Source organism: Ambystoma mexicanum, chromosome 8 (assembly GCF_040938575.1).
Source record: "Ambystoma mexicanum isolate Mex_15411 chromosome 8, UKY_AmexF1_1, whole genome shotgun sequence".
In the NCBI taxonomy this organism is placed as follows: domain Eukaryota; kingdom Metazoa; phylum Chordata; class Amphibia; order Caudata; family Ambystomatidae; genus Ambystoma; species Ambystoma mexicanum.
This window is the reverse complement of record NC_090929.1, coordinates 7,894,023-7,921,426: the sequence shown is the minus strand read 5'-3', so window position 1 is coordinate 7,921,426 and position 27,404 is coordinate 7,894,023. Positions and strand designations below refer to the sequence as shown.

General features: G+C 51.1%; 1 protein-coding gene across 1 annotated transcript in view; it reads right to left on the bottom strand.

Moving 5' to 3' along the window:
• Nucleotides 1–27,404, bottom strand: part of ENG (endoglin) — a 286,341-nt gene that overhangs the window by 125,060 nt on the left and 133,877 nt on the right. The window contains exon 4 of the mRNA XM_069609121.1: nt 16,195–16,369. Coding sequence (XP_069465222.1) covers nt 16,195–16,369 — 175 coding nt within the window. The remainder of the gene's footprint in view (nt 1–16,194; nt 16,370–27,404) is intronic.

Genomic DNA, 27,404 nt, shown 5'->3' with positions numbered 1-27,404 from the left:
ACTCAGACTGCACCCAGCAAGCAAGAACTGCAACCACAGAGCTCTGACAACAACACACAGCCAACTAGCACCCACCAAGCACACAGCAGCTAACCACACTGAGCACACCCAGCGTAACTGTGACTGCACCCAGCAAGCAGGAACTGCAACCACAGAGCTCTGACAACAACCTCTCCCAAGGAGCACCCACCAAGCACACACTGAGCACACCCAGCGTACCTCTGACTGCACCCAGCAAGCAGGAACTGCAACCACATAGCTCTGACAACAGCACACAGCAACCTCTCCCAAGGAGCACCCACCAAGCACACACTGAGCACACCCAGCGTAACGCTGGCTGCACCCAGCAAGCAGGAACTGCAACTACAGAGCTCTAACAACAACACACAGCCAACTAGCACCCACCAAGCACACAGCTAGCAGCTAACCACACTGAGCACACCTAGTGTAACTCTGACTGCACTCAGCAAGCAGGAACTGCAGCCACAGAGCTCTGACAACAACACACAGCAACCTAGCACCCACCAAGCAGACACATCTAGCAGCTAACCACACTGAGCACACCCAGCGGAACTCTGATAGCACCCAGCAAGCAGGAACTGCAACCACAGAGCTCAGACAACAACAACCTCTCCTGAGGACCACCCACCAAGCACACACTGAGCCCACCCAGAGTAACACTGATTGCACCCAGCAAGCAGGAACTGCAACCACAGGGCTCTGACAACAGCACACAGCAACCTCTCCCAAGGAACACCCACCAAGCACACACTGAGCACACCCAGCGTAACTCTGACTGCACCCCCAGAGCTCTGACAACAGCACACAGTAACCTCTCTCAAGGAGCACACACCAAGCACACACTGAGCACACCCAGAGTAACTGTGACAGCACCCAGCAAGCAGGAAATGCAACCACAGAGCTCTGACAACAACAACCTCTCTCAAGGAGCACCCAAGAAGCACATGGCTAGCAGCTAACAACACGCAGTGACGCCATTTTACCAAGATGCCTGGGGGTAGCGGAAGTGACATTACACGACCCTTGACCTCGACCCCACACCGACGCAACATCACATGAAGCGATGTAAGATGACCTTTCACCCCTTGCCAAAACATGAAGTGGTATCACATAGCATGGTTTCTGAGTACACTACGAAAAATATGGTTACAATATCACTGTAATGTGATCTACATTTCTTACAAGAATGGATCACCATATGTATCATTAACATCAGTGTGTATAGGCCCATATTACCAAATTACTGTGAATGCAAGCAGACGTCCAAGGCCAAAGGATAATGATGTGTTATTATATAGCACTTACGCTTAAGCGCTTCATATAGAACAAATATACATACAATATCACCCAATCTGTGTTGTTACTCATTTATCAACCTCAGTTGACCTTGCCGGGAGTCAACCCTGCAACCTGCAGATCACACACAAATTGCAGCGAGCGCTCAACCCACTGAGCTATCTTACCGGCTATAGCTATCAGAAAACCAACCACTCCAGAAAAAAAGAGCCACATGATGCTGGCCACAGCCCAGGAGCCTCAATAAAACAATTATAAAAACACATTTTTTAGGGGTCGCAAAGGAGACTTCAGGGGTCACAGGTGCGACCCCTGGCAACCCCTAAATGACGTCCCTGACATCACTGAGCTCACCCAAGCACCCATCAAGCACCCAGCAAGCACCCAGCAAGCAGCCAGCAAGCAGCAACTGCACCCATGGAGGAGTTCTGGAGCTCTGAGCACAGCCAGGGAGCTCTTCCAGGACCCTCTAAGTGTGCTGCACTGGCCTAAAGGGAACCCAGGAGATTCCCAAGTAGACCTCTCAAGTGTGCGTTGTCAGGGCTGCGACCTGAATGCTTTACCAGAAATAACAGTACGGAGCTCTACTATAGTCAACCTTCTTTATTCTTAACCTACACCAAAACTACTGTTTGCTATCCCTCTCCTGCCCCTTCCTCCGCACTCCCAGGTGCCCTCCCTAGTCCCCTGTCCTCCCCTTAAAGGGGCCGTTCTGTGTTCTGTAGACAGCATCGCCCCCCTGCTTATCATGATGCTTCTCAGGTTCACATCTGCTCGATAAGCCGGGAGGGTTTCCGAATGACCTGATGGGCCGCCCGGGCGGGGTATTCTCGAGTCTCTCCCGGTCCCCCTCCATCAGTCTCTGCCAAGTCTTAAGTCTTCTGCTGTGACCCCGGTTCTGTTAGTCTCTCTTCGGGAATCCCCTCCATTGTCTTTGCCAGTTCTTCATTTCCTCTTGGTGGTTCTGTGGTTTCAGCATCCGAAACATGCAGTCTGCGGAAGAAGTCGCACCCGTCCCTTGCTGCAGTGACCATGGACGCTTTGACTTCCGTTACTTGAAATGGTTCGGGTCGTACCTAGTGTCGGTCTTCCTCTGTTGTCTCTGGCAGGCCAGAACTTGTTCGCCGACGGGTAGTAGTGGCTTCACCCCCGGTCCCCTTCGTTGCTCCGCCCATACCTTTGCTTTCCTCTTCCTTTCTGCATCTCGCTCCCGGATCTCCGCACCCCGTTCCTCTGTGTAGTCTTCAAAGTGCAGAAGGCGAGTTTGGGGTTTGTATCTGATCATTATCTCTGTTGGAATATTTTCCCTGTGGCCTCATGGGGTGTGCTCCGATAGATTTTTAGAATCTGGCACTGGGCTTTCTGCCGGGTTTCTTGATGGTAGACATAAACTGCTCCAGCATTCCATTCGCCTGTGACCAGAGTGGTGTCCTCTTCTGGTGCTGGAATCCCAAGTGTGCTGCGAACTTCCTTAAGTCATAGCTTTGGAATGGGGGTGCATTGTCTGTTTTCAGGATGTTTGGTACACCCTCCTCGCTGAATAGTCCGTCTAGGACTCCCACAACGCTATGGAATGCTGTGGACTGTACTAGCTTCACCACCGAGAATCATGAATATTCATCCATGGCCACTAGTAGGTGTCCCCCTTCTTCTAGGGGTCCATAGAAATCTATTGCTACCCTTTGCCATGGGCCCTTTGGAAGTGGTACGATCCATAGGGGGCACAGAGCTGTGTCTGCTGCTGCCCTCTGGCATGCTTGGCAATGAGTTAGTATGTCATCCACGACTGCGTCCATGTAGGGCAGCGGTATTCAAACTTTGGGGCGCGACCCTCCAGGGGTCTGTGGGTGCATCCCTGGGGGGCCCTGAGAGCTCAGCATGAAATATTTAAAAAAACAAATCTTTTTTTTTTGTTTTTAGATTGGAAGAAATGGGCAGGGGGGGCTCACATGGTCGGGGTGAAGCATGAAACTGTCTCAGGCAACAATGAAAAAGTGGCCCGCAGTTGTAAATGGATATTCATTCCTTTAGTCACAGACTGGGCCTCATTACAACTATGGCGGTACAGTAACAACGGTGCCGGTAAGCTACCGGCACCGTTGCTAACGTACCGCCATAGTAAGAGTTTTGCTCGCGGGTGCCTGGCAGGCCGTGCGGCACCCGCGAGCACAGATTGTCGGATGCACCGGCACCATTAATAACGGCACTGGTGGGGCTCAAATGGGAATGGGGATCTACTGGCATCCACGAAAGGACAATTACAAGGTCCGCCTAACTCGGCATGACCCGGTAATTGCCCATTCGCGGGTGCCGGACCCGGATACAACTCTGGCAGCAGCCGTGCCGGTTTTACCGGCACAGCTACCGCCAGGGTTGTAATGAAGCCCACTGTTTCAATAGTACCCAAGGGGGTGCTTTGTGTTAAAATGTAAATAAATTGTGATATATTCAGCAACAATGGTCAAAATTACTAACTGCATAGTTAAGTAACTCATCAAACTGGTCCACATTGGCCAAAATGGTGGCCCATTTTGATTGGCCCACACTAGCATTTTATATTTTTGGTACAGGCATTGTCCTATAGGCCAGTCCGAGCCTGGCGGCTCATCCATAATGACGAAGGGGCGCCCACCCAGTAGCCCCTCACCCATTATGGGGGAGCTAAGGAGCCAGCCCAGTAACAGTGAGCACTCCCTCAGCTGCTTTTTCCAGCTGATGGAGTGTTCCTGAGCTGGCTGAACTGTCAAAGGGAAACACTGTTTCCCTTTGACAGTTCAGTTTAGTTCCCCAGCCGCACATGCTCACTGCGACATGCAAGTACTGGGGCGTTTTAGCATAATGAGCATAGCTCATTAGAAATGCTGGCTGGGGCACTGCATGTCTGTATGTCCGAGGAGGAGCTCCTGCGCCTCCTCGCACGTACGGACAGAGCAGCCTGGAGCAGGGCGTTTCAGCACCCACACGCAGGCCAATGCAGAAGGTACGTTTATGTTCATTGTTTTTATTTAAACATGTGTATGGAGGCATGTATGCTTATGTTATGAGTGAGTGTATGGTGATGGATGCTCGTGTGAATGATAGAGGGATTGCTGTATGAATGTGCAGCGCCTTGCATACACACATAATCATGTTGATTGTGTTAGGCCCAGTGGGGCCCAGGAGGCAGGGATGGTATTTTTTTACTGGACATCTATCATAGATGTCAAGTAAAACATTTCATGCCTGCCCCTGGGCCCCCCAGCACCAATTGAAAAACTGTTTGGCTATTTACCCATTTTTTTGTTAAAAGTATGCTCTACAATGCAACAGTTTAACCCATTATTTTAAAAAAATTCACAGGTGGAAACCCCCCCCCCCCGAACTCCCCTTTATTGGTTCGGCTCCCTCACTATGCTCGGTCGCTATGGCATTTTTGGGGGAAATAGTTATGCCCCTCCACTTAAAAATATCACCAGCCGTCACTGGCCCTCAGACTGTGCTGGGAACGGGATGGGGGAACCCAGAGACTATGGAGGGAGCACAATGGGCGGGAACCATGGGATAGTGGTGGGAGCAGAGTGGGGAGAGCCCAGGGTGTGTGATGGGGTGGGGAGAGACCAGGGACTGGGTAGGAGTGGGATGAGGGAGCACACTTGATTTTGCAATATCTTTTTTTGTGTTGGCCAGCCCCCTATGGCCGGTACGACGTCCTTTCATCGCCGTTTTTTTCATGGCTTTTTTTGCCGCAGATTTTTTTCTGCAAAAAAAACCATCAAAAAATATGGGGGGTGGGTAGAGGGATATAATGTTTCTGGGGGATTGGGGTGCTAGATTCTAAATAGGTGGGAAGGGGGGTTTGGGGGTTAACCCCCCCATAAAAAAATAAATCAGCAGCAAAAAATGCTGCGAAATAAAAACGGGCGATGAAATGACATGGAACCCTATGGCCCACTGTCTTTCTCATTGCTTTGGGTACTGCCAGGCGACTTCCTCGCAAGAAAATCCCCTGCTCAGTTGTGGCCAGGTCACCTTGTACTTTGGCCACCCTCTCAATCCCCTTCATGTCCACCTCTTCACACGTGTGCAGTTCTTGTCTATGGTTCCTCCACTTGTTTGCCTTGGTGAGCTGAACTGTGGCTTTGATGGTGGCGTCTAGTCTGCTCTCGTCAATGAGTGTTGCCAAGGTGAGTGTCGAGGGCAGGGTGTTCTCCGACAGGTATTGAATGTAATGCTCAGCCTCTGTCGCTCAAGGATGTCTTTAGCTTGACCTTCGGGGTGTCTCGATAGGTAGTCTGCTGGATTTGCCCCCGCTTCCCGCCCATGTGGAAGTCGTACGCTTGGGTAATGAACAAAAAGATCGAATCTAAAATGCTGAATGCACGTTTAGTATGCATTCGGCATAGTAGATTAGAAGTTTTGCCCATAACACTGAACAAAGGAGCGGGGGTTGCGTGGGTGTCCCCCCTGCCCCAGTTCGGTATTATGGGCTGTGGGGGCTGCAGGGGTGTCCCCCGCATACATTAAAGGCAGTGCAGGGGACAAAACGGGCGAAGTCCCAAAAGATCAAATTACAAAATACGGGCAAGTGGGCTCCATGATTTTGTCATTCGATCTTTTGAGGTACGCTATTGTAGCCTGATATGCCCCACCTCTCTATGCGCAAGGGCATCCTGGTCTTCGGGTTCCCGAACAGGGATAGGAGTGCTTGATGCTGAACTGCCTGCCGCCTCGTACCCGCAGCTGTCTCCCGCCACTAACTCTGTCTCAAGGGCTGCGAAGTGCCCTTGAACCGCCTCGACACCGTCGAGCACCAAGAACTTCTTCATCACCAGGTACATTGTGGTTCTGCCCCCCTGGTCCTTCTCCGAAGGCCCCGAGAGACAGTTACGACCCATTGCTCCCTTGATGCTGAAACCAAATACCTTTGAACTGCCAGACTGATTACTTTACCAACTACCCTCCTGACAGTATCCAGAGTACATCCCTTTTCCCTCGTGAAACTGTCTGTCCTCTGGGTTCCTTTACAGGGTGGGTTGTATTTTTTACTGTGTTAGATCTGTTTGTTGTAGTAATAAATTGTATACAAGGGCTCCTGGAAAAAACCCTATTCTTCCCAGGAGGGCTCAATCGTGAACAACAACATTAAAGGGTTAAGTGCTCAATCCCCTCACTGTTCATTCGCCATTTCCGTCTAGCAAAGAAAAAAGTACCACACTTAGTTGTTTTAAAGTACTTCTATTTGTAAATGAAAATATTCAGTTGCTGATGGTTTCAAGGTTGAACATCATCTGTTTACAAGGTAAAGCAAATCAATTTGCTGTGTTTTTCTGATGGCCTTCGTCAGGGCAGGGTGGACAATGTTGTCAAGATGTTCTAGTCAAGCTGAAATGGGAATGGAAGAGCGTAAGGGGACTGCTCGGATGTACTTTTAATGTATGATTGAATCATATGGTGTCTATTGAGTAAATCAAAGGCACTGCTTACCTGTGGGACTTATTGGCGACAGGTGTCGCCACAAGAAAAGGGGAGGATTATGGGACTCGTAGTGTCTTGTTTGCAGCAGTTACAATTGGGTACCTAATACACACAGATGAGAAACAATGGAGAGCTATATTGTCTCTGTTATCCCCACAGTATTCAGACACAGTTGAGTGGTGCATAATTTAAGTGACTATCCAAGTTTAAATGTTGGTGAAACATTCGCTTACCTATGTATAGGTAGCGCTGAGAAAACGATCGCTGCAGGTCTATAAATCGCCTGATGTATGGATCGCCTGGTTCAAGATGTACTATCTCCTATTAATTGAGAAGTGGATTAAGATGGTTGACGATCATGACAAAACAACATATTTCTGGGTGTAATCGTGGATCTGTCGGTTATAGTGCACATACCTTAGTGCGGTATTATTCCGTGTATCTGGAGCGGAGGAGTCATGTGGCTGGGCGGTAAGCCGGGGCTGCTGTATGCTTGTGAAAAGACTCCCTCGGAGAGACAAAAGCACGGTCAAGTCGCGATGCGGCACGGTCAAGTCGCGATGCGGCACGGTCAAGTCGCGATGCGGCACGGTCAAGTCGCGATGCGAACGCCGTTGCTAGGTCACACAGAGGTTAAGTACTGGCGGCCATGTGCCATGTCATAAGTAGATCTGCCTAATCCCTGTGCCCACATCTAAACCGACTCATTGTAGAGGGTTACCTATTGGAATATGCAAAAGTGGAATAGTTTGAAAGGGTGTGTACGTCCGTTGCCATAGCAACAGTACGAAGGCACATCCCTTATGGGTGTCCACGGGGGAAACGAAAAAAGATCTGTTTTAATGTCTAGTGTGCTCGATCCATACTCACAACTTGCAACTCAATTCTGTATGACGAGTTTAAAAACGGGTGTTTACGTCCGTGGTCATGGCAACAGAGCGGTGTTTCCTGCAGTCCTACGAAAAACCCAGCGGGAGAGCCGAATGTGTATTTATTGAATGTTGGCCCCAAGTTGTTTTGAAAAAGAGGAAAGGGAGACCCTGTACGGGGTATGGCTAAAAGCTGTCTGCTAAAAAAGTAATGACTTAGTCATGTGTTCAAAAGGTCTCTAAGACTAAAAACAGGGCCCTGGAAGGGCCATATAAACCTCACGGCACAGTGGTACAGTCCTTGTTGAAAAAGGTGCAGCGTAATCGGTAACCAAAAGTAAATGGACACATGTATGTTAGAATGAATTCATAGGAATGAGCACATTCAGATAAGATTGTCATCCATTATGATTTAACATTCACGTGGCATAGTTCAGTTGGACATGTGTCCACAAGGCACATAGCAATTCAGTAATTCTGTCGCGGAAACACGATTTATTTGCCTCGTGGAAGACGGAAATATTTGTACAAACAAATATTTTTTTTATCTAAAAGGAAGGAGGATCTGTGTCCTGATAACAAGGCTGATGACAAACAGGTGGAGTCCAATCTATTCCGATATCACTGGAGATGAAGACGACTTCCACTCTATGGCGATGTTAAGACCTGAGTGTACAGTGTCCAATTTATGGACCCACCTTTGTTCTAGTTGGGTAAGGGTCTTGTTGAGGTCTCCTCCTCTCACGTACCACCTTAGATCTGTGTCCTTGTGATTCTTGAGGCTGAAATGATCTACCAGTGGTTTATCTGGGATCTTGTTTCTAATGCAGGAGAAATGTTCTGATATGCGCATCTTAACCTTCGATTCACTCGGATTTGGAAGGCGAAGCGCAGAGGATTCATAACTACGCCCGTCCACTTGAATCAGAAAAATAAGGAAAAACAGGTGGATGCCGACACAGCATTAAAGCTGCTGAACGAAGGGCAAGAGAACGGCTCTGTCAAGAAAACGGCACACTAAAACGAGCATGAAACAACTGGGAAGAGGTCCCATGCATCAAAAAATTTAAATCAAAAAATTTCAGCAGGAAGAAAAGCCTTTTTCCATAAAAGGGAAACAGATCCAAAAGCAACCGAGTGGATTATTTACTCCAATCTAAAAACAAGTAATCAGGAATTAACCATCTGAAGAAAATTGATAGACTTTAGTCTGACCAACAATAAGACCAAAAGTCTCCCATTGAAATTTGAAAAACGGGGACTGGAGCCTATGAATGTATCGTCATCCCATTAAAACAACATTTTGTCCTGAAGAGGGCTCTTAATAACAACAGCGGAACATCAGTGAAGGTGTTCACGAGACTCTGTTTAGCCGAAACAAATGTAGACATCCCACTGACACCCATAACGTTGTCTTTCTACAAATAACAACTGTTTAAACTGTCATCTGTATTTAGATAGTTTGCTCCTTTGTCAAAAATTCTGGCATTAATATCGTACTTGTATATTGAAAATATGATTGTCACTTACTAACCCCAGCCACCACTGGCATTAATTCTGAAGCATTGAGAATTGGGTTTCTTTAAATTGTATGTCACAAATTCTTAATTTTTCTAAAAATAGTGGTAATGCCTTGTGGAAAGCATATACCACATGATGTATTGAACTTAATTGTTGATTAAAATGTGTTTTTATACATACTTCTCTGGCACGACACATTTTTGTCAATACATATGATACATGGGTAAAGAATTCTATCCTTTTGTTGAGTTTCTATCGGACCACCTTATTAGGTAGACCAAGAGAGAGGTAATTGAGCACTCCCTTCATTGTGTAACGCATTTTAACTGGGCAAATGGATTTTCCCACATAGAGTAGGCCACAGGGGCATTCAATGATATAGATTACCCCTTTGGTGTTGCAATTTGTATGCTCTTTCATTATCCATTTGACTTTCCTATGCTCGAAAACTTTTTTCTGAACGGTCAGTGCACATGCCGCACATTTTCCGCATTTGTAGTATCCCGTGACCGGAGGCAGATTCCCCAGTGTGTTATTTGTTGGTGTCGCAGGTTCTAGGAAGGTGTGGACCAGTGAGTCTTTTAGATGTTTGTTCTTTTTGAAAGCGAAACAGGGCACTCTACTTAGTGTGCCGACTTGTTTAACTAAATGCCAGTTCTTTCTGATAGTTTTTTGTAGCATATTGCTTAGTGGGCTGAAAGTAGTAACGCAAACCAACCTCTCAAGTTCCTTTTTAGGCTTTACCTCTAGACACACTTCTCTTGGAGTATGTGTAGCTCTTTTTCTGGCTACTCTGATCGCCTTTTTGGGGTATCCTCTCCCTGTCAGTCTGGCCTGTAGATCTTCTGCGTGGCTCCTGAATTTGTCTGTTTCCGTACAATTTCTCCTGATCCGTAAAAATTGTCCATAAGGTAAATTGTATTTCAAGGCTTGCGGGTGATAACTCTGAAAATGTAGCAAGGTGTTGCGGTCTGTCGGTTTTCGATATAGTTCTGTCTTCAAACGTTCTCTTGTTTTGTATCTATGAAGGTCAAGGAAATCAATCTGATGATGATCCCATTCCATAGTAAACTTTATGTGCAGGTTACGTTGGTTGAGCCACTGATGAAATTTCTGCAATTCGATCGATGTCCCAGTCCGTACCAGTATGACGTCATCAATATACTGTTTCCATAACTCTATGTGTCTTTGGCAGGGATTCTTGTCGCAAAAGATGTTAGTCTTTTCATATTGTGCCATGAAAAGGTTGGCGATATCCGGGGCAAAAGTAGCCCCCATTCTTACACCTTTGATTTGTTAGTAAATCTGATTATTGAATAAAAAGAGGTTTTTTGACATGGCGAGTCTCGTACACTCCAAAATGAATTCAGTTGGGGCAGACACGGTGTCAGCTCTGGTGTTGAGGACTTCTTGGATGGCTGTAAGCCCTTCTTCTTGTGGGACAGATGTATATAATGCTCCTACATCCATTGTGGCTAGTAGACTGTTGTGACTCAGATGAATTTGGTCAAGGAGTAGAATGGTATTCCTGGTGTCGTTAAGATAGGAGGGCATCCAAGCTACGAAAGGTTTTAGAAAAAAAGTCAGTATGCAGGGAAAGTGGTTTGAGTAAAAAGTCACAAGCCGAGACAATGGGCCTTCCAAGTGGTCTTTCCGCATTCTTATGGATTTTCGGCAGAATGTAGAATGCCGGTGTTCTTGGACGAGCTTTGTTCCAAAAATGTTTCTCTTCTTCTCATATCCAGCCTGCTTCAAAAGCATGTCGGGAGAGGCTTTTGATTTCCCCTTTTAGTTCTAAAGTGAGATCATGGTTGAGAGGTCTATAGGCTTCTTCATCGCTCAATCGCCGTATGCATTCTGTGTTGTAGTCTAAGGTGTTCATGAGGACTATGCCGCCACCTTTGTTGGCCGGTTTGATCGTGATGGATTGATCAGTTTGCAAAGCCCTTAATGCTGTCCTTTCTACACGTTCCAGGTTGTCTTGATAAAAGTTCTGTTTTGCGAAACCTGCTGTAACAGTCCTAGTTACTATCTTTTAAAAGGCCTCAATCTCACACGGAATTGTGTATGGAGGAGGGGAGAAGGAAGACTTATGTTTGAAGCCTGTGATATTAGCTTGCTTAGAAAGAATTTCACCGGCAGATGTTTCTTTAGTTGATGGTAAATACGTCTCAAAAAAATATTTCAGGCGAATGTTCCTAAAAAGTCTACGAAGCTCCAGTTCCGTTTCTAAAGTTGTGCTTTTTGTGCTGGCCCAAAAGATAGACATTCCCCAAAAGCCGAAACTCGGCTGTGGAGATCAGACGTTTGGATAGGTTGAAGATGGGTACCCCATTTGTGGTCCCTGGTTCTGGTACCATTGTCCTGTGCGCATCTGCTGCCCTGATGGTAAGGGTCTCCTCCTGGGTCTTCCTCTCTGCCCTCCTCTGTTGAAAAAGGCTGATTGGGGTTGTTGTTGTCCAAGGGGTCCCGTCGTGCTGGAATTACTAGCACTGCCACTAGAGGAGGTGCCTGAAAAGGTTACGCCCCTGTTTCTGCAGTTATAGCCTTGTCCCTGTTGAGTATCAGTGTAGTAGGTCATTCCTAAATATGGGTATGTTCTTTCTTCGTAGCATGTGCTTAGATCTTTCTTGAATTTAGCTACTTTCCTATCAATAGTAATATTCTTGAATTTGTCAACTTCAATTTCAAGTTTCTCTAATTTTCCTTTGGCTTCTTGAATAGATGTATCTTCTACAAACATTGTTTCTAGGTCAGCTAATTCTGTCCCTTGTTTATCCCCCTCTTCTTTTGCAGTGTCAGCCAATCTCTACTACATGTCTTACCCACTCACCTGAAGTTCTTGATGAACTTAGCAATGTCTGTGAAGACTCTCGGGATATTGCATACTTGTAACCCTTCGGGAATGATACCTGCTTTTAAGTTTTCAAGCATGACCTTGCCATGCATTGCAGTTCGTTTGATCTTTTTCTTTTGGTTCAGGATTTCAGTTTGACTTGAACATCTTGACAACATTGTCCGCGCCGTTCTGACGAAGGCCATCAGAAGAAAATGGCGTAGACAGCCAGTAGAATTGTCTGAAACACCTTGGTGTAGACGAAACCTTCTTTGTAACCACAGTGTCACATGTTTTTCCACTGTTTATGTAGTGACAAAGTCTGTATACTTGTTTTGCGATTTGTGTATATGCATTAACCCCTGTCATTTTCCTAGACATATCGACAGCAGCAACAGCGTTATGTTACGTGTGTAATTGTACGTGCAAGGATTGGCGCTTGTTCTTTTTTATGTTTTTGTGCAAGTTGATTTGCTTTACCTTGTAAACGGACGATGTTCAACCTTGAAACCATCAGCAACTGAATATTTTCATTTACAAATAGAAGTACTTTAAAACAACTAAGTGTGGTACTTTTTTTCTTTGCTAGACGGAAATGGTGAATGAACAGTGAGGGGATTGAGCACTTAACCCTTTCATTTTGTTGTTGTAGCAATAATAAAGCAGATATTTTTATATAACTTGACTGGACAGTCCCTTTTATCATTGGGTAATAATTGTATTCTCGCTGTGTTGCAATTAACCAATGATCCACGACCTTGCAGAGATAAGCCTGCCGTTCCATCCACGTTACCAAAATTGGACAAGGAGGTTTATAATTTACTTGTATTCCAATCTGTTCAGAGCCCTTCTGGTGTACTAGAGGTGTGGAGCTGATTGATGGTTTAGAAACCGATATTCATCCCTGGACCCCTGGTGCCCCAGAAGTTGATTCGTCACACACATGTCAGCTCATGAGAACGCTCCAGTACCAGTATTCTTTCCAGAGACATGTCAGCTCACGAGAGCTCCCCAGTTCCAGTATTCTTTCCAGAGGCATGTCAGCTCATGACAGCGTCCCAGTTCCAGTATTCTTTCCAGACACATGCCAGATCATGAGAGCGCCCAAGTTCCAGTATTCTTTCCAGACACATGTCCGCTCATGAGAGTGCCCCAGTTCCAGTATTCTTTCCAGAGGCATGTCAGCTCATGACAGCGCACCAGTACCAGTATTCTTTCCAGAGGCATGTCAGCTCATGAGAGCGCCCCTGTTCCAGTATTCTTTCCAGAGACATGCCAGCTCATGAGAGCTCCCCAGTTGCAGTATTCTTTCCAGAGACATGCCAGCTCATGAGTGCGCCCCATTTCCAGTATTCTTTCCAGAGGCATGTCAGCTCATGAGTGCTCCCCAGTTCCAGTATTGTTTCCAGAGACATGCCAGCTCATGAGACCTCCGCAGTTCCAGTATTCTTTCCAGACACATGCCAGATCATGAGAGCTTGCGAGTTCCAGTATTCTTTCCAGACACATGTCAGCTCATGAGAGCGCCCGAGTTCCAGTATTGTTTCCAGAGACATGTCAGCTCATGAGAGCACCACAGTTCAAGTATTTTTTCCAGAGGCATGCCAGCTCGTGAGAGTCCCCCAGTTCCAGTAGTCTTTCCAGAGACATATCAGCTCATGACAGCGAGACATGTCAGCTCATTAGAGGTCCCCAGTTCCAGTATTGTTTCCAGAGACATGCCAGCTCATGAGAGCTCCCCAGTTCCAGTATTGTTTCCAGAGGCATGCCAGCTCATGAGAGCCCCCCAGTTCCAGTATTCTTTCCAGAGACATGTCAGCTCATGAGAGCGAGACATGCCAGCTCATGAGAGCGCCCCAGTTCCAGAATTGTTTCCAGACACATGACAGATCATGAGAGCTTCCGAGTTCCAGCATTCTTTCCAGAGGCATGTCAGCTCATGACAGTGTCCCGGTTCCAGTATTCTTTCCAGACACATGCCAGATCATGAGAGCGCCCGAGTTCCAGTATTCTTTCCAGACACATGTCCGCTCATGAGAGTGCCCCAGTTCCAGTATTCTTTCCAGAGGCATGTCAGCTCATGAAAGCGCACCAGTTCCAGTATTCTTTCCAGAGGCATGTCAGCTCATGAGAGCGCCCCAGTTCCAGTATTCTTTCCAGAGACATGCCAGCTCATGAGTGTGCCCCAGTTCCAGTATTCTTTCCAGGGGCATGTCAGCTCATGAGTGCTCCCCAGTTCCAGTATTGTTTCCAGAGACATGCCAGCTCATGAGACCTCCCCAGTTCCAGTATTCTTTCCAGACACATGCCAGATCATGAGACCTTGCGAGTTCCAGTATTCTTTCCAGACACATGTCAGCTCATGAGAGCACCACAGTTCAGTTCCAGTATTCTTTCCAGAGGCATCCCAGCTCATGAGAGCCCCGCAGTTCCAGTATTCTTTCCAGAGACATGTCAGCTCATGAGAGCTCGCAAGTTCCAGTATTCTTTCCAGACACATGTCAGCTCATGAGAGCGCCCGAGTTCCAGTATTGTTTCCAGAGACATGTCAGCTCATGAGAGCACCACAGTTCCAGTATTCTTTCCAGAGGCATGCCAGCTCATGAGAGCCCCCCAGTTCCAGTAGTCTTTCCAGAGACATGTCAGCTCATGAGAGCGCCCGAGTTCCAGTATTGTTTCCAGAGACATGTCAGCTCATGAGAGCACCACAGTTCCAGTATTCTTTCCAGAGACATTTCAGCTCATGACAGCGAGACATGCCAGCTCATGAGAGCCCCCCAGTTCCAGTATTCTTTCCAGAGACATGTCAGCTCATGAGAGCGAGACATGCCAGCTCATGAGAGCTCCCCAGTTCCAGTATTGTTTCCAGACACATGCCAGATCATGGGAGCTCCCGAGTTCCAGTATTCTTTCCAGAGGCATGTCAGCTCATGACAGCGTCCCAGTTCCAGTATTCTTTCCAGAGGCATGTCAGCTCATGAGAGTGCCCCAGTTCCAGTATTCTTTCCAGAGGCATGTCAGCTCATGAGTGCTCCCCAGTTCCAGTATTGTTTCCAGAGACATGCCAGCTCATGAGACCTCCCCAGTTCCAGTTTTCTTTCCAGACACATGCCAGCTCATGAGACCTCCCCAGTTCCAGTTTTCTTTCCAGACACATGTCAGCTCATGACAGCGAGACATGCCAGCTCATTAGAGGTCCCCAGTTCCAGTATTGTTTCCAGAGACATGCCAGCTCATGAGAGCGCCCCAGAGCCAGACATGCCGTTTCAGAATGACTTTTTAAGACGAATAATAGTTGTTTAGTCTTTACGAGAAAACATGTTTAAAATGAGAAACAATGGAAACATGGACGGAATGTTTCTTTTCACCTGTATTATGGGTCCTTTCCGGAAAGTGTAAAGCTACCTTCTGGTATTTCTTTTGTTATGTTTAAGGATTGTATTGTATGAGAAAGAAATACATGGCAATGAATAATCATGACAGATACATGAGCATAGGAGCCAGGTATATTCGAATTGGTAATTAGTAATTTAATAAAGCCCCGCTCTGTAGGAGGTGTTACTTTCCCAGATGTTGGCCTCCGACCTTCATCCAGGAAGAGTTGCCGCATGCCCCTGCTTGGGTCTCCCCCCTCTCCCTGATCTAAGGGGCGCGTACATGGCCAATCTGTGCTGTATCTAAGGCGCTACCTCGCGGTATTTCTAACCAATAGTACCTGCAAGAAAATAAAAGCCCGGGCAACGCCGGGTATATACGCTGGTGGCCTATAAACACCCGGATGGGGGCATGTGGGGGGCACCCACCCTTCCTTCACGGGCAGCACAGCCGCTATGCACGCGCCAGGCACTGCCACCGCGCCCAGGGATGGTGTGCCCACTCCACTTATGCTGCCACCGCATAAGCAGCAGCAGTCCCGGAGTAGTGTTGGCAACGAATCCCGTGGGTGCCAGGGAAAGTAGGTAGATGCCACCCGGTACCCACCCCACCCCACCAACCTGCCCCGTCCCCAGGCAGCGTTCCGCAGAACAGCGGACAAGAAGGCGAGGCACCCCCCCCCCCCCACCACCCAAAGTTATCTGATGGGAAACACGAAACATGAAACAGACCCTCCTCTTCTCTGACCACTCACAGCGAAGAGCAGGACAGCCCTGGAGACAATGCCACTCACAACACCCATGCAGCCAGCCGGGCACTCACCTGCACCCACTGTCAGGCGGATGGCACTGGGGTTCAGCACCTCTGCAAACGAGGCCACGTGCCCAAACTTCTCCTGGGCCCAGCGGAGCAGCTCCTGGCTGTCCCTGGGCAGCTCCTCCCGAATGCTGGGCACCTCCTCCAGCGCCGGGGTCATGGCAAAGGTGCCCATGGAGAGCTGGGGGTGAAAGGCAGAGAGGAGAGAGGAGAACTTTACAGAATGCCTTGCAGGACACTGGACATTTGCACCCACACCAGAAGCAGCCCCGGCAGCTGGGCCGCACTCCCACCTTCCACCTTTAGGTAACATTAGTGGCAAAAGACACTTTCAGACATAAAGTAGCACCTCTGTGGGACTGCGAGGTCCCCCACCCCCCAGAGCCGCTGCTAGGACTTCCCGGGCCCTGTGGGGGGGGGGGGGGGGCTGCGGCACCCCACTGGGCATATTTATTGACATCACCTGAAGATTATTGAGGAGTGGCGTGAGTGCTTGATGCTCGAGGGCATCGAGGAGGGGACGATAGAGCACGCATCACTATGTGGCGTGATGTCACTCCTAGTGTCACACATGGGGCAGCACGCATCACTACGTGGCGTCGTGTCACTCCTAGTGTCACACATGGGGCAGCACGCATCACTACGTGGCGTCGTGTCACTCCTAGTATCACACATGGGGCAGCACGCATCACTAAGTGGCGTCGTGTCACTCCTAGTGTCACACATGCGCCAGCACGCATCACTACGTGGCGTCGTGTCACTCCTAGTGTCACACATGGGGCAGCACGCATCACTACGTGGCGTCATGTCACTCCTAGTGTCAAACATGGGGCAGCACGCATCACTACGTGGCGTCATGTCACTCCTAGTGTCACACATGGGGCAGCACGCATCACTACGTGGCGTCATGTCACTCCTAGTGTCACACATGGGGCAGCACGCATCACTACGTGGCGTCATGTCACTCTTGTCACTCAGCATCACACATGGGGCAGCACGAGAGTCTTGTGAAAAAACACGAGTCCACTCTGTGCAACAGCACACACTGCCATTGGAAGCACTTTTAAGGACTCAAGGTGCTGCATAACAAGGCACAGTGAGATCAAAGGATTTGCACAGGATCACACATTTTGGTGAGATAGTAAAACCAGGATTTCAGCCCAGTGTGCGATTTAGGCACTCAACCACATACCTACTTAGCTTTAGTGCAAATATTCATTCGGTTTCAGGTTCAAGGCCTAAAATAATATTTAGTTTCATAGAGATTCATTAAAAAGTACACAAATCACACACTAAACAACCAGAGAAATGCATATCTTTATAGAAACGTGTTGAGCAAAAAGACTGATCGTAGATGTATTTTCACCATCCTGGATTAATTACAGTATCAGCATGAAAAGTAATGTGAGCCCAAACCAATTTCTGGGTTTTAAAACTGTTATCAAGACATAAAGGCATACAGTGAAAGGGAATCCACTAGGCACCTGCTTGTAGTCATTATTTCACACAATATGCTGCTTGTAATGCAGCCCTCACACTCTTTAAATCACCCAATATTCACACTTCTTAAGGGACAGAAGTCACTCCCAATGGCCCACTTACTGGTGTGTCTGCGGCCATCTACCACTAATGACAGCCATATAATGTAATACTGAATCAAAGCCACCGTGACAGACTCTGGAGGGCTCGTGTGCCACCGTGACAGACTCTGGAGGGCTCCTGTGCCCCCGTGACAGACTCTGGAGGGCTCCTGTGCCACCGTGACAGACACTGGAGGGGTCCTGTGCCCCCGTGATAGACTCTGGAGGGATCCTGTGCCACCGTGACAGACTCTGGAGGGCTCCTGTGCCCTCGTGACAGACTCTGGAGGGCTCCTGTGCCACTGTGACAGACTCTGGAGGGCTCCTGTGCCACCGTGACAGACTCTGGAGGGGTCCTGTGCCCCCGTGACGGACTCTGGAGGGATCCTGTGCCCTCGTGACAGACTCTGGAGGGCTCCTGTGCCACACTGACAGACTCTGGAGGGCTCCCGTGCCACCGTGACAGACTCTGGAGGGCTCCTGTGCCCCCGTGACAGACTCTGGAGGGCTCCCGTGCCACCGTGACAGACTCTGGAGGGCTCCCGTGCCACCGTGACAGACTCTGGAGGGCTCCTGTGCCACCGTGACAGACTCTGGAGGGGTCCTGTGCCCCCGTGACAGACTCTGGAGGGCTCCAGTGCCACCGTGACAAACTCTGGAGGGCTCCTGCGCCACCGTGACAGACGCTGGAGGGCTCCTGTGAGAGGTGAACCCCTTTGTCATACTTCACCCTCAATATGTTCCTCTCCGCATTTTATTGGCCAAAGCTCCCCAAACAAATTCTCGTTGCTCTGCCCGCCCTTGCAGGAGTTGCGAGGCTGGGGGAGCACTGTCACTTGATGGGTGAAGTTGACCTTTATTCCTTTGTTAGAATTTAAAAAACAACTTTGCCTTCCTTCCCCTTTGCCTCCGTCCCACCATTTTGATTCGGCTAAACTCGCCAACCACAATGAACTTGGGTCTGCGCGCCCTTGGAGGAGATCTTTTGCTGTGGGAGCGTCGTTCCCAAGGGGGAAGCGGACCTTTTAATCCATTTATTAAAGCCCCTTCGCCGTTGGGCTTCAAAAGGGTGGCTCCCCATTGCCACTTTTCCTTGTCATGTAGGCCCAAGACCCCCCCACCCTAATCCTTGGTGGATTGCCTGCCCTTGCATGCATTTTACTGCGATGGCGGAGTGTCGTTCATGTCCAGGAGGAGCTGGGCCCTCCTCTTCTTAAATGGCCCCCCTTCCTTGCTTCTACTGCTTATGCAGGCCGGCGCTCCCTAGCCATGGTGCCAGGCGGTGCCAGGCTGGAGGAGTGCCCATGAAGACCCGGGGAAGGGCCTCCCTCGCCCTTCTTTCTGCCACTTAAGTGGCCTCTTACTAAAACCTATACTGCTACCCACCAGAGGCTCCACCGCCACTGCTACTTGTTTATCGATCCCGGAAGGATGAAAGGCTGAGTTGGCTTTGAGTCTAGAACCCCACTCCCACTGTTATCGATGCACCCCACTGCGTAGCTTAATACCGTGTTCTGTTTGAGGGCTTATTTTAGAGAATGACGCCTAACCTGAACACCCTGATGTTCTTTCAGCTCCTTTTATGTTGCTCAAAACGCGCCCCCAATCCAGCAGAATCGTATCCCCCTTTTTATTTTCTACCCATGCCCCAGCTTAAATCACCCATAATTCATTTTACAGCGTACAAAATACTGATATTCCCGTGGGCACATCACAGAGTTCTTTTGGCTTTAATTGGAACCTGGTACTATGCCCGATGCTTCGTAACCCCCAAACCTGGTGTCGTTACTTCTCAAAACCTACACCCCAGCCACGCTCTAAACGCATCCTGCCTTTTATTACATACCCCTGGCTGGCACCATAGTGTTACCCTCTGCCAGCCACCAGGCAGGCAGCTTATAGCGGATAGCTGTTCCCACCTGGCACCAAAGGGGTGTTTTAGCGAGGTACCCTTTGCCAGAGTTCTACTTGCCCCTGCACCCCTCTCGCGCTGCATTAATATTCTAAAATGACGGACCCTTCCCAAACATTGCCCCACCACCTTCTCCCTGAGCAGTGCTGCCCAGTGACGTCCTGATACTGGTAGTGGCCCTCCCCCCCCCCCAGTGATCATGTCCATGTATTTCTCTCTTTATCACCTCACTGTGATTGTGCTTAGTGTCTACCCCCCCCCCCCCGCCCCCCGCCCAGAGGGGTGGGGGGTATGGTGAGCTGTGCTAAACTTCCTAGAGGCCATGCCCGTCCAATATTGAACCTTGCCAAGCGGCTGATTGGCCCCTTGCTCCTTATACTTGAGAATGGTGCCCCTCCGGCGCCTCCGATTTCCGCCTTCTCTAGACCTGCATGACAGGCCCGGGCAGAACCTTGCACACTACCCACTACCCCCCCCCCCCGCTCCCCCTACGATGTGCCTTGAAACACGTGTGCACACGCGCTTTATCCCCAATTCACCATAACATAAGAGCCACTGGGCGACTAGCAAGAACCCCAGACGCGGCGTCTCTGTGACCCCTCCTCCTTACATAATAGCACTGCAAGGCTCCTAGCACGCGGGGGAGGGGAGGGCGAGGGGAGGGGGGGGGTGTGCCTCTTTTATTCCCACGTGCTGAAATAGCCGGTTAAGGATCCAACCTCATTGCTGTCAATGGGCCTTTTCAAACCAGGCATGTTTGCAGATCTGCTCTCCTACCCCCGGTGTGGGATGTAATGGGCAGAACAAATCTACCTGCCCCATAAAACTATAAGGTGATGTCCATAACCCCATTACCTTCCTATAGAACACGTGCTAACCACCGGAAAGCACCTCCTTTCCTTCTGTATATGAGACCTGCTTCCTTCGAGCAAAGCAGCAAGTTTAGACAAAAGTTACCCACCCCCCCACCCCCCCCAAGCCTTACCATCCTGCCAAGCAATTGCCATTGCAAAGCACCCTGCGCGGTCCGAAGAGACCCCACAGCTTCACAATGAGTGCACATTGTGTGTGGCCGAGGCCATGAGTGACCGGCTGTCATTCGCTGGAGGAAAGGTGCGGCGCCAAGGCCATGAACACGCTCACTCACTCGCACCCCCGAATGCCCCCTTGGTCCCTGGTCACAAGCGACCCATTCCTGTTTTCCACGCCCACTCTAAGTGCACCTGGGATTCGCGCCCTCGGTAGAGCCAGGATGAGCGCCCCCTCCATGCTCGTTTAGACCCCCCCCAAACCATTGGGCGCACACCACATGCCAGAAAACGCTGCAGCCATGCAACGTTATTTGCACCCGTTCTTTACATCATTTGGTCACACGAGGAACTGCACCCGCGTGAGAAAATCAAGCAACCCCTTCACCGTCCGTGATTCTGCTCTGTACAATATGATGCCCTCCTACTTAATTTAGTAACAACCCTTATGCCCAAGCCATCAGCCCACCCATGGCACTGCAAAGTGTGACGCCTTGTGACGGTGCATTGTCACAGTGACCAAATCATCGGTCCCGGTGCTGGTGGACACTGGGGCCTCTGTCAACACGATGGCTAGGGGACACTATGATGCCATGAGTGCCCACTGCAACTGGCTGCTCCCAAGTCCTGCATCTTCACATTTGAGGGATCGCAGCCAATTCACCTGGACGGTGCGTTTGTGGCAGACGTGTGGCAGGGCCTGCTTCTACGTGACACCTGTAGGCACCAATACGCTGTTGAGCTATGCGGCGGCTGAAGCCCTAGGGATTGCGAGGCGAGTTTCATGTACTCTGTATACGTGGAAGACTTTCAAACGTTGCTTGATTGGGCAGATGGCAGGGGATCCGGTGAGACTGCATATTGATGAATCAGTGCAACCCATCGCCCTCAAACACCACTGGGTGCCTTTCCACTTGCGGGAGTTGGTGGATAAAGAACTGGACAATCTTGTCAACCTGGATATCATTGAGAAGGTTGAAGGCCCTAACCCGTGGGTGTCCCCCATTGTCGTTGCACGAAAGCTGAAGTAACCGGACTCGGTGCGGATCTGTCCCCAACAAGGCTATCAAAAGAGAGCGGCATCTAACACCTACCATAGATGACATTATCACTGAGCTGCAGGGGGCCTGGTTCTTTTCCAAATTGGACCTCAGGGCCGGGTACCATCAGGTCGTATTGCACCCTGAATCTCGATACATCACAACCTTCACCACTCACCGAGGGCTGTATCGGTACAAGCGACTGAGTTTTGGGGTTTCCTCTGCAGCTGAGGTGTTTCAAAACATATGTGGTGCCCTGGCAGACCTAGACAGTGTTTTGACTATAAGCGACAACATCCTGGTGTTTGCGAAATCAGAAACGGAACACCTGCACAAACTCGAGACATCAAGGACGCTCGACCACCGGAGAATGTGTCGGAGGTACAGAGTTTCTTGGGCATGGTGACATACTTTGGCTGCTTCATAGAAAACTTGCCCTCTTGGTCAGAGCCTTTGCAAGCCCTCAAAAAGAAGGAGACCGCGCGGCAGTGGGGGCCGCTAGAACAAGCAGCCTTTGAAGACATTAAAAGCACCCTCGCAGCAGAAGACACCATGGCATTCTTCTATCCCGCCGTCCAGTCGGAGATCCTAGTGGATGCCAGCCCTTTTGGTCTGGGGGCAGTGTTGACACAGGTCGGTGCAGATTCAAGTGTCAGGCCAGTGGCGTATGCCAGCAAGTCACTGTCTGAGAATGAGCAGCGATACTCCCAGATCGAGCGGGAGGCCTTGGCTGTTCTATGGGGTTGCATGCACTTTCGGCTGTACATTCTGGGTCGACCTGTGGCGGTGGTGACCGACCACAAGCTGTTGCTGCCCATCTTGGTAGGCTTGTCTTCGAAACCACCAGCAAGGATTGAACGGTGGATGCTGGCGCTCCTCGAGTATGGTGTCTTGCTGGTCTATCGGCCAGCGCCAATAATGCGGCTGACTATTTGTCTCGCCACCCCAGAGGAGACCCTGAGGGCTGAATGGACGACTGTGCAGAGGAAGCGGACGCTCATGTTCGGTTGGTGGTGGAGGTGGCAACTCCAAACTCCCTGCCCTTGGAGAACCTAGAGGTGGTTGCGGCCCAGGATGAGTGCTTTCGCATCCTGAAATCGATGATGCAGCAGGGCTCCTGGAAGACGGTGCTGGAGTCTCTGGCTATGCAAACGCAGGAGGCGAAGGTCACGCTTGAACAATTATGGAAGGTGAGGGATGAACTGTCATTTTCCGGGTCTGGACTCCTACTCAGGGGTGACCGGATCATAGTCTCTCAGGTGAAGGTCCAGGAGGTCATTGGATTGGAGCACCAAGGTCATCAAGGGGCTGCCAAGACGAAAGCCTGTATACGCCTTAAGGTGTGGTTTCCCGAGCTGGAGAAATGTGGGGAGGAGTTTGTGGCGTTGTGTGCATGGTGCCAGGCGGCGTCCCCAGCGCAGAGGGAGCCTTCCATCGAAGCCATGCCTCGAGGCACGCACGCATGGGAAGTGCTACATGCAGACTTTGGCTCCACGACACAGGGCACCCACTTCCTGGTGGTGGTAGAGGAATGGTCCAGGTACCCGGAGGTCGAATTAATTGAGTCAGTGGCCTTTGAGAATGTGGTGGTGGCCATGGAAAAGATCTTCGCGGCTCGTAGACTCCCCAAGATTCTGTGTTCAGACAATGGGGTGCCATTTCAGGGTGAGAGGTTTGCGGCCCTGATGGAGGACTATGGGGTTCAGCACAGGAAGATCACCCCGCTGTGGCCCAGGGCAAACAGGGAGGCGTAGAGACTGATGCGAACCCTCAACAAAGTGTTCCACATCGCGCAGGGGCAAGGCTCGTGCCTGGAAACGGTGCTGTACCAGTTTTTGCGTGTGTACCGGATCACCCCACACACATCCACGGGAGTGGCCCCAGCGAAAGCCCTATTCAAACGATGCCCGAGGACTGATACCCGAGTTCGGGGGAAAAGGAGCCTGCGGTCATTGATGATCACCAGGTTGAACGTGACCGCAGGGTAAGGACTGAACACGAAAACCTGAGGAGAGGTCTCTGACCTCAGCAACTCATGCCTGGCGATGAGGTGCTTATCAGAAACAGGCACCCACACGGGAAGCTATCACTAACTTTAGAGCCTGAGCCATTGGATGTAGTGGCTGTTAAAGTGTCCTTGGTAACGGCCTCCGATGGCAAAGCATCTGTCACCCGAAACGCCAGTTTCTTTAAAGGATTAGGGGAACCTCGTGCAGAGGTGCCCCCGGACAAGGGCAACATGGAAGTTCCAGATGAGGGCGGGGCTGTGGCCCCTCTTCCCTGCTCTCCGGTCAGCATGACAGCCGCCAAGGGAGCCCCTCTCCAGGAGGTGAGCAGGCGGTACCCTCTGAGTACAGGGCGAAGGGGAAACCTGTTCACCTCAGTGACGATGGGCCTCATCACGAGTTGGGTGGTAACACTGGCGCTATTACCGCCTGCGCTATTAGCCCTACCGCCAAACCCCTCTGCGCTATTAGCGCCAGATCACGGGTTTGGCAGAACGGTTAGTGCCCATTCCCCATTGGGCCCATTCGGGGATTCCTCATTCCCAATTTTGCCCAATGGGGAATGTGCACTACTACCAGCGGTGGATTTCCCGCTGGCGGTAATAGCGCCGAAAATCCACAAATTTGCAGCGGATTTCCCCCCAGCTCAGAGCTGGGGGGAAATCCGCCAAGGCTATGATCTGGCGGACCCTTAAATGCGGCTGTAATAGCGCTACTGCCCTACTGACTCGTGATGAGGCCCAATGTGTTGGAACCGTGAGTCTGAGTGGCCCTGGTGGGGCGCGATAGTGATAAAGGGACCCGGGTGGCTGTCATTAAAGCGGTCAATTTGTAATCTGATTGGTTGGGAGTGCTGTGTTTTAGTATTAGCATTCTTATGTTGTTCATTGTTTGCCCTCATGAAAAAGGAGGTGTGTGGTGTTGCCCCTTTAAGGGCTTCAGCACGTAGCGGAGTGACGTTCTACACGCTGGCAGCGGGAGTGCAGGGTGGGAGCAGGCGGGCTGGGTGGTAGCTATGCTCTACATGCTGGCAGCAGGAGTGCAGGGTGGGAGCAGGCGGGCTGGGTGGTAGTTATGCTCTACATGCTGGCAGCGGGAGTGCAGGGTGGGAGGAGGCGGGCTCGGTGGTAGCTATGCGCTACATGCTGGCAGCGGGAGTGCAGGGTGGGAGCAGGCGGGCTGGGTGGTAGCTATGCGCTACATTCTGGCAGCGGGAGTGCTACATGCTGGCAGCGGGAGTGCAGGGTGGGAGCAGGCGGGCTGGGTGGTAGCTATGCGTTACATGCTGGCAGCGGGAGTGCAGGGTGGGAGCAGCCGGGCTGGGTGGTAGCGGGAGTGCAGGGTGGGAGCAGCCGGGCTGGGTGGTAGCTATGAGCTACATGCTGGCAGCGGGAGTGCAGGGTGGGAGCAGGTGGGCTGGGTGGTAGCTATGCTCTACATGCTGGCAGCAGGAGTGCAGGGTGGGAGCAGGCGGGCTGGGTGGTACCTATGCTCTACATGCTTGCAGCGGGAGTGCAGGGTGGGAGCAGGCGGGCTTGGTGGTAGCTATGCGCTACATGCTGGCAGCGGGAGTGCAGGGTGGGAGCAGGCGGGCTGGGTGGTAGCTATGCGCTACATGCTGGCAGCGGGAGTGCAGGGTGGGAGCAGCCGGGCTGGGTGGTAGCGGGAGTGCAGGGTGGGAGCAGGTGGGCTGGGTGGTAGCTATGAGCTACATGCTGGCAGCGGGAGTGCAGGGTGGGAGCAGGTGGGCTGGGTGGTAGCTATGCTCTACATGCTGGCAGCAGGAGTGCAGGGTGGGAGCAGGCGGGCTGGGTGGTAGCTATGCTCTACATGCTTGCAGCGGGAGTGCAGGGTGGGAGCAGGCGGGCTCGGTGGTAGCTATGCGCTACATGCTGGCAGCGGGAGTGCACTGTGGGAGCAGGTGGGCTGGGTGGTAGCTATGCGCTACATTCTGGCAGCGGGAGTGCTACATTCTGGCAGCGGGAGTGCAGGGTGGGAGCAGGCGGGCTGGGTGGTAGTTATGCGCTACATGCTGGCAGCGGGAGTGCAGGGTGGGAGCAGGCGGGCTGGGTGGTAGCTATGCGCTACATGCTGGCAGCGGGAGTGCAGGGTGGGAGCAGCCGGGCTGGGTGGTAGCTATGCGCTACATGCTGGCAGCGGGAGTGCAGGGTGGGAGCAGGTGGGCTGGGTGGTAGCTATGCGCTACATGCTGGCAGCGGGAGTGCAGGGTGGGAGCAGGCGGGCTGGGTGGTAGCTATGCGCTACATTCTGGCAGCGGGAGTGCTACATGCTGGCAGTGGGAGTGCAGGGTGGGAGCAGGCGGGCTGGGTGGTAGCTATGCGCTACATGCTGGCAGCGGGAGTGCAGGGTGGGAGCAGGCGGCCTGGGTGGTAGCTATGCGCTACATGCTGGCAGCGGGAGTGCAGGGTGGGAGCAGGCGGGCTGGGTGGTAGCTATGCGCTACATGCTGGCAGCGGGAGTGCAGGGTGGGAGCAGCCGGGCTGGGTGGTAGCTATGCGCTACATGCTGGCAGCGGGAGTGCAGGGTGGGAGTAGGTGGGCTGGGTGGTAGCTATGCGCTACATGCTGGCAGCGGGAGTCCAGGGTGGGAGTAGGTGGGCTGGGTGGTAGCTATGCGCTACATGCTGGCAGCGGGAGTGCAGGGTGGGAGCAGGCGGGCTGGGTGGTAGCTATGTGCTACATGCTGGCAGCGGGAGTGCAGGGTGGGAGCAGGCGGGCTGGGTGGTAGCTATGCGCTACATTCTGGCAGCGGGAGTGCTACATGCTGGCAGCGGGAGTGCAGGGTGGGAGCAGGCGGGCTGGGTGGTAGCTATGCGCTACATGCTGGCAGCGGGCACGGGTAGGTTAGCAGCTGAGTACAGGGAGGTATCAGGAGGTGTGCGTGGCAGAGGAGCACAGCGTGGCTGCGGGGGGCGTTAGGAGAGGGTGGGGGTCCTCTCTGCGCAACACGTGCCACACAATGTCAACAAGAGCCGAGCGCACAGTGATGACATCGTAATGGAGGCGGTGGCAGCCTGGCAGGAGAGTGTTGGGCGGTAGAAATGGCAGGATATCGCGAGGCGGAAGGAGGAAGGGGAATGTGGCAGCAGAAAGCCCGCCGGGAGATGGGGCAAGGCCGGGTGTGGGAATTCTCCTCCTGCTTCAGCGCTTGTTGGGAATAAGTGACAGGGGCTCCAGTCTTTGCTCTTCCAAGGTTTCAAGCATCGTGTAAAGGCCTAGATGGATAATGGGAAAAGGCGCAAGGTACGAGTCCCAGGGAAAGGCGGGGGGGGGGGGGGGGGGTTGGCATGTGGCACCTTGCTGCCTCGCACCCCATACGGTGCCATTACGGCAGGGAGCCGTTCCCATACTTACCAACATTCTGTGACCAAAAGATGCAGGATGTAGGATTTCAAAACTAATAATTCCCACAACAATGACATCACAGGAAAATACAAAACATACATTTTTGGCCCCATTGAAACATTCTAAAATACACAACCCATCAAACAGCACAACATGAAAAGATGTTCAAATGTTAAAAATGTATAATTCTGAATGGTAATTTAACATCAAATTCACTTACCTAACTTCACAGAAGGTAATCACACAGAGCTGGTAGGCAACGTTTGCCACAGCTCTGTAGCAGCA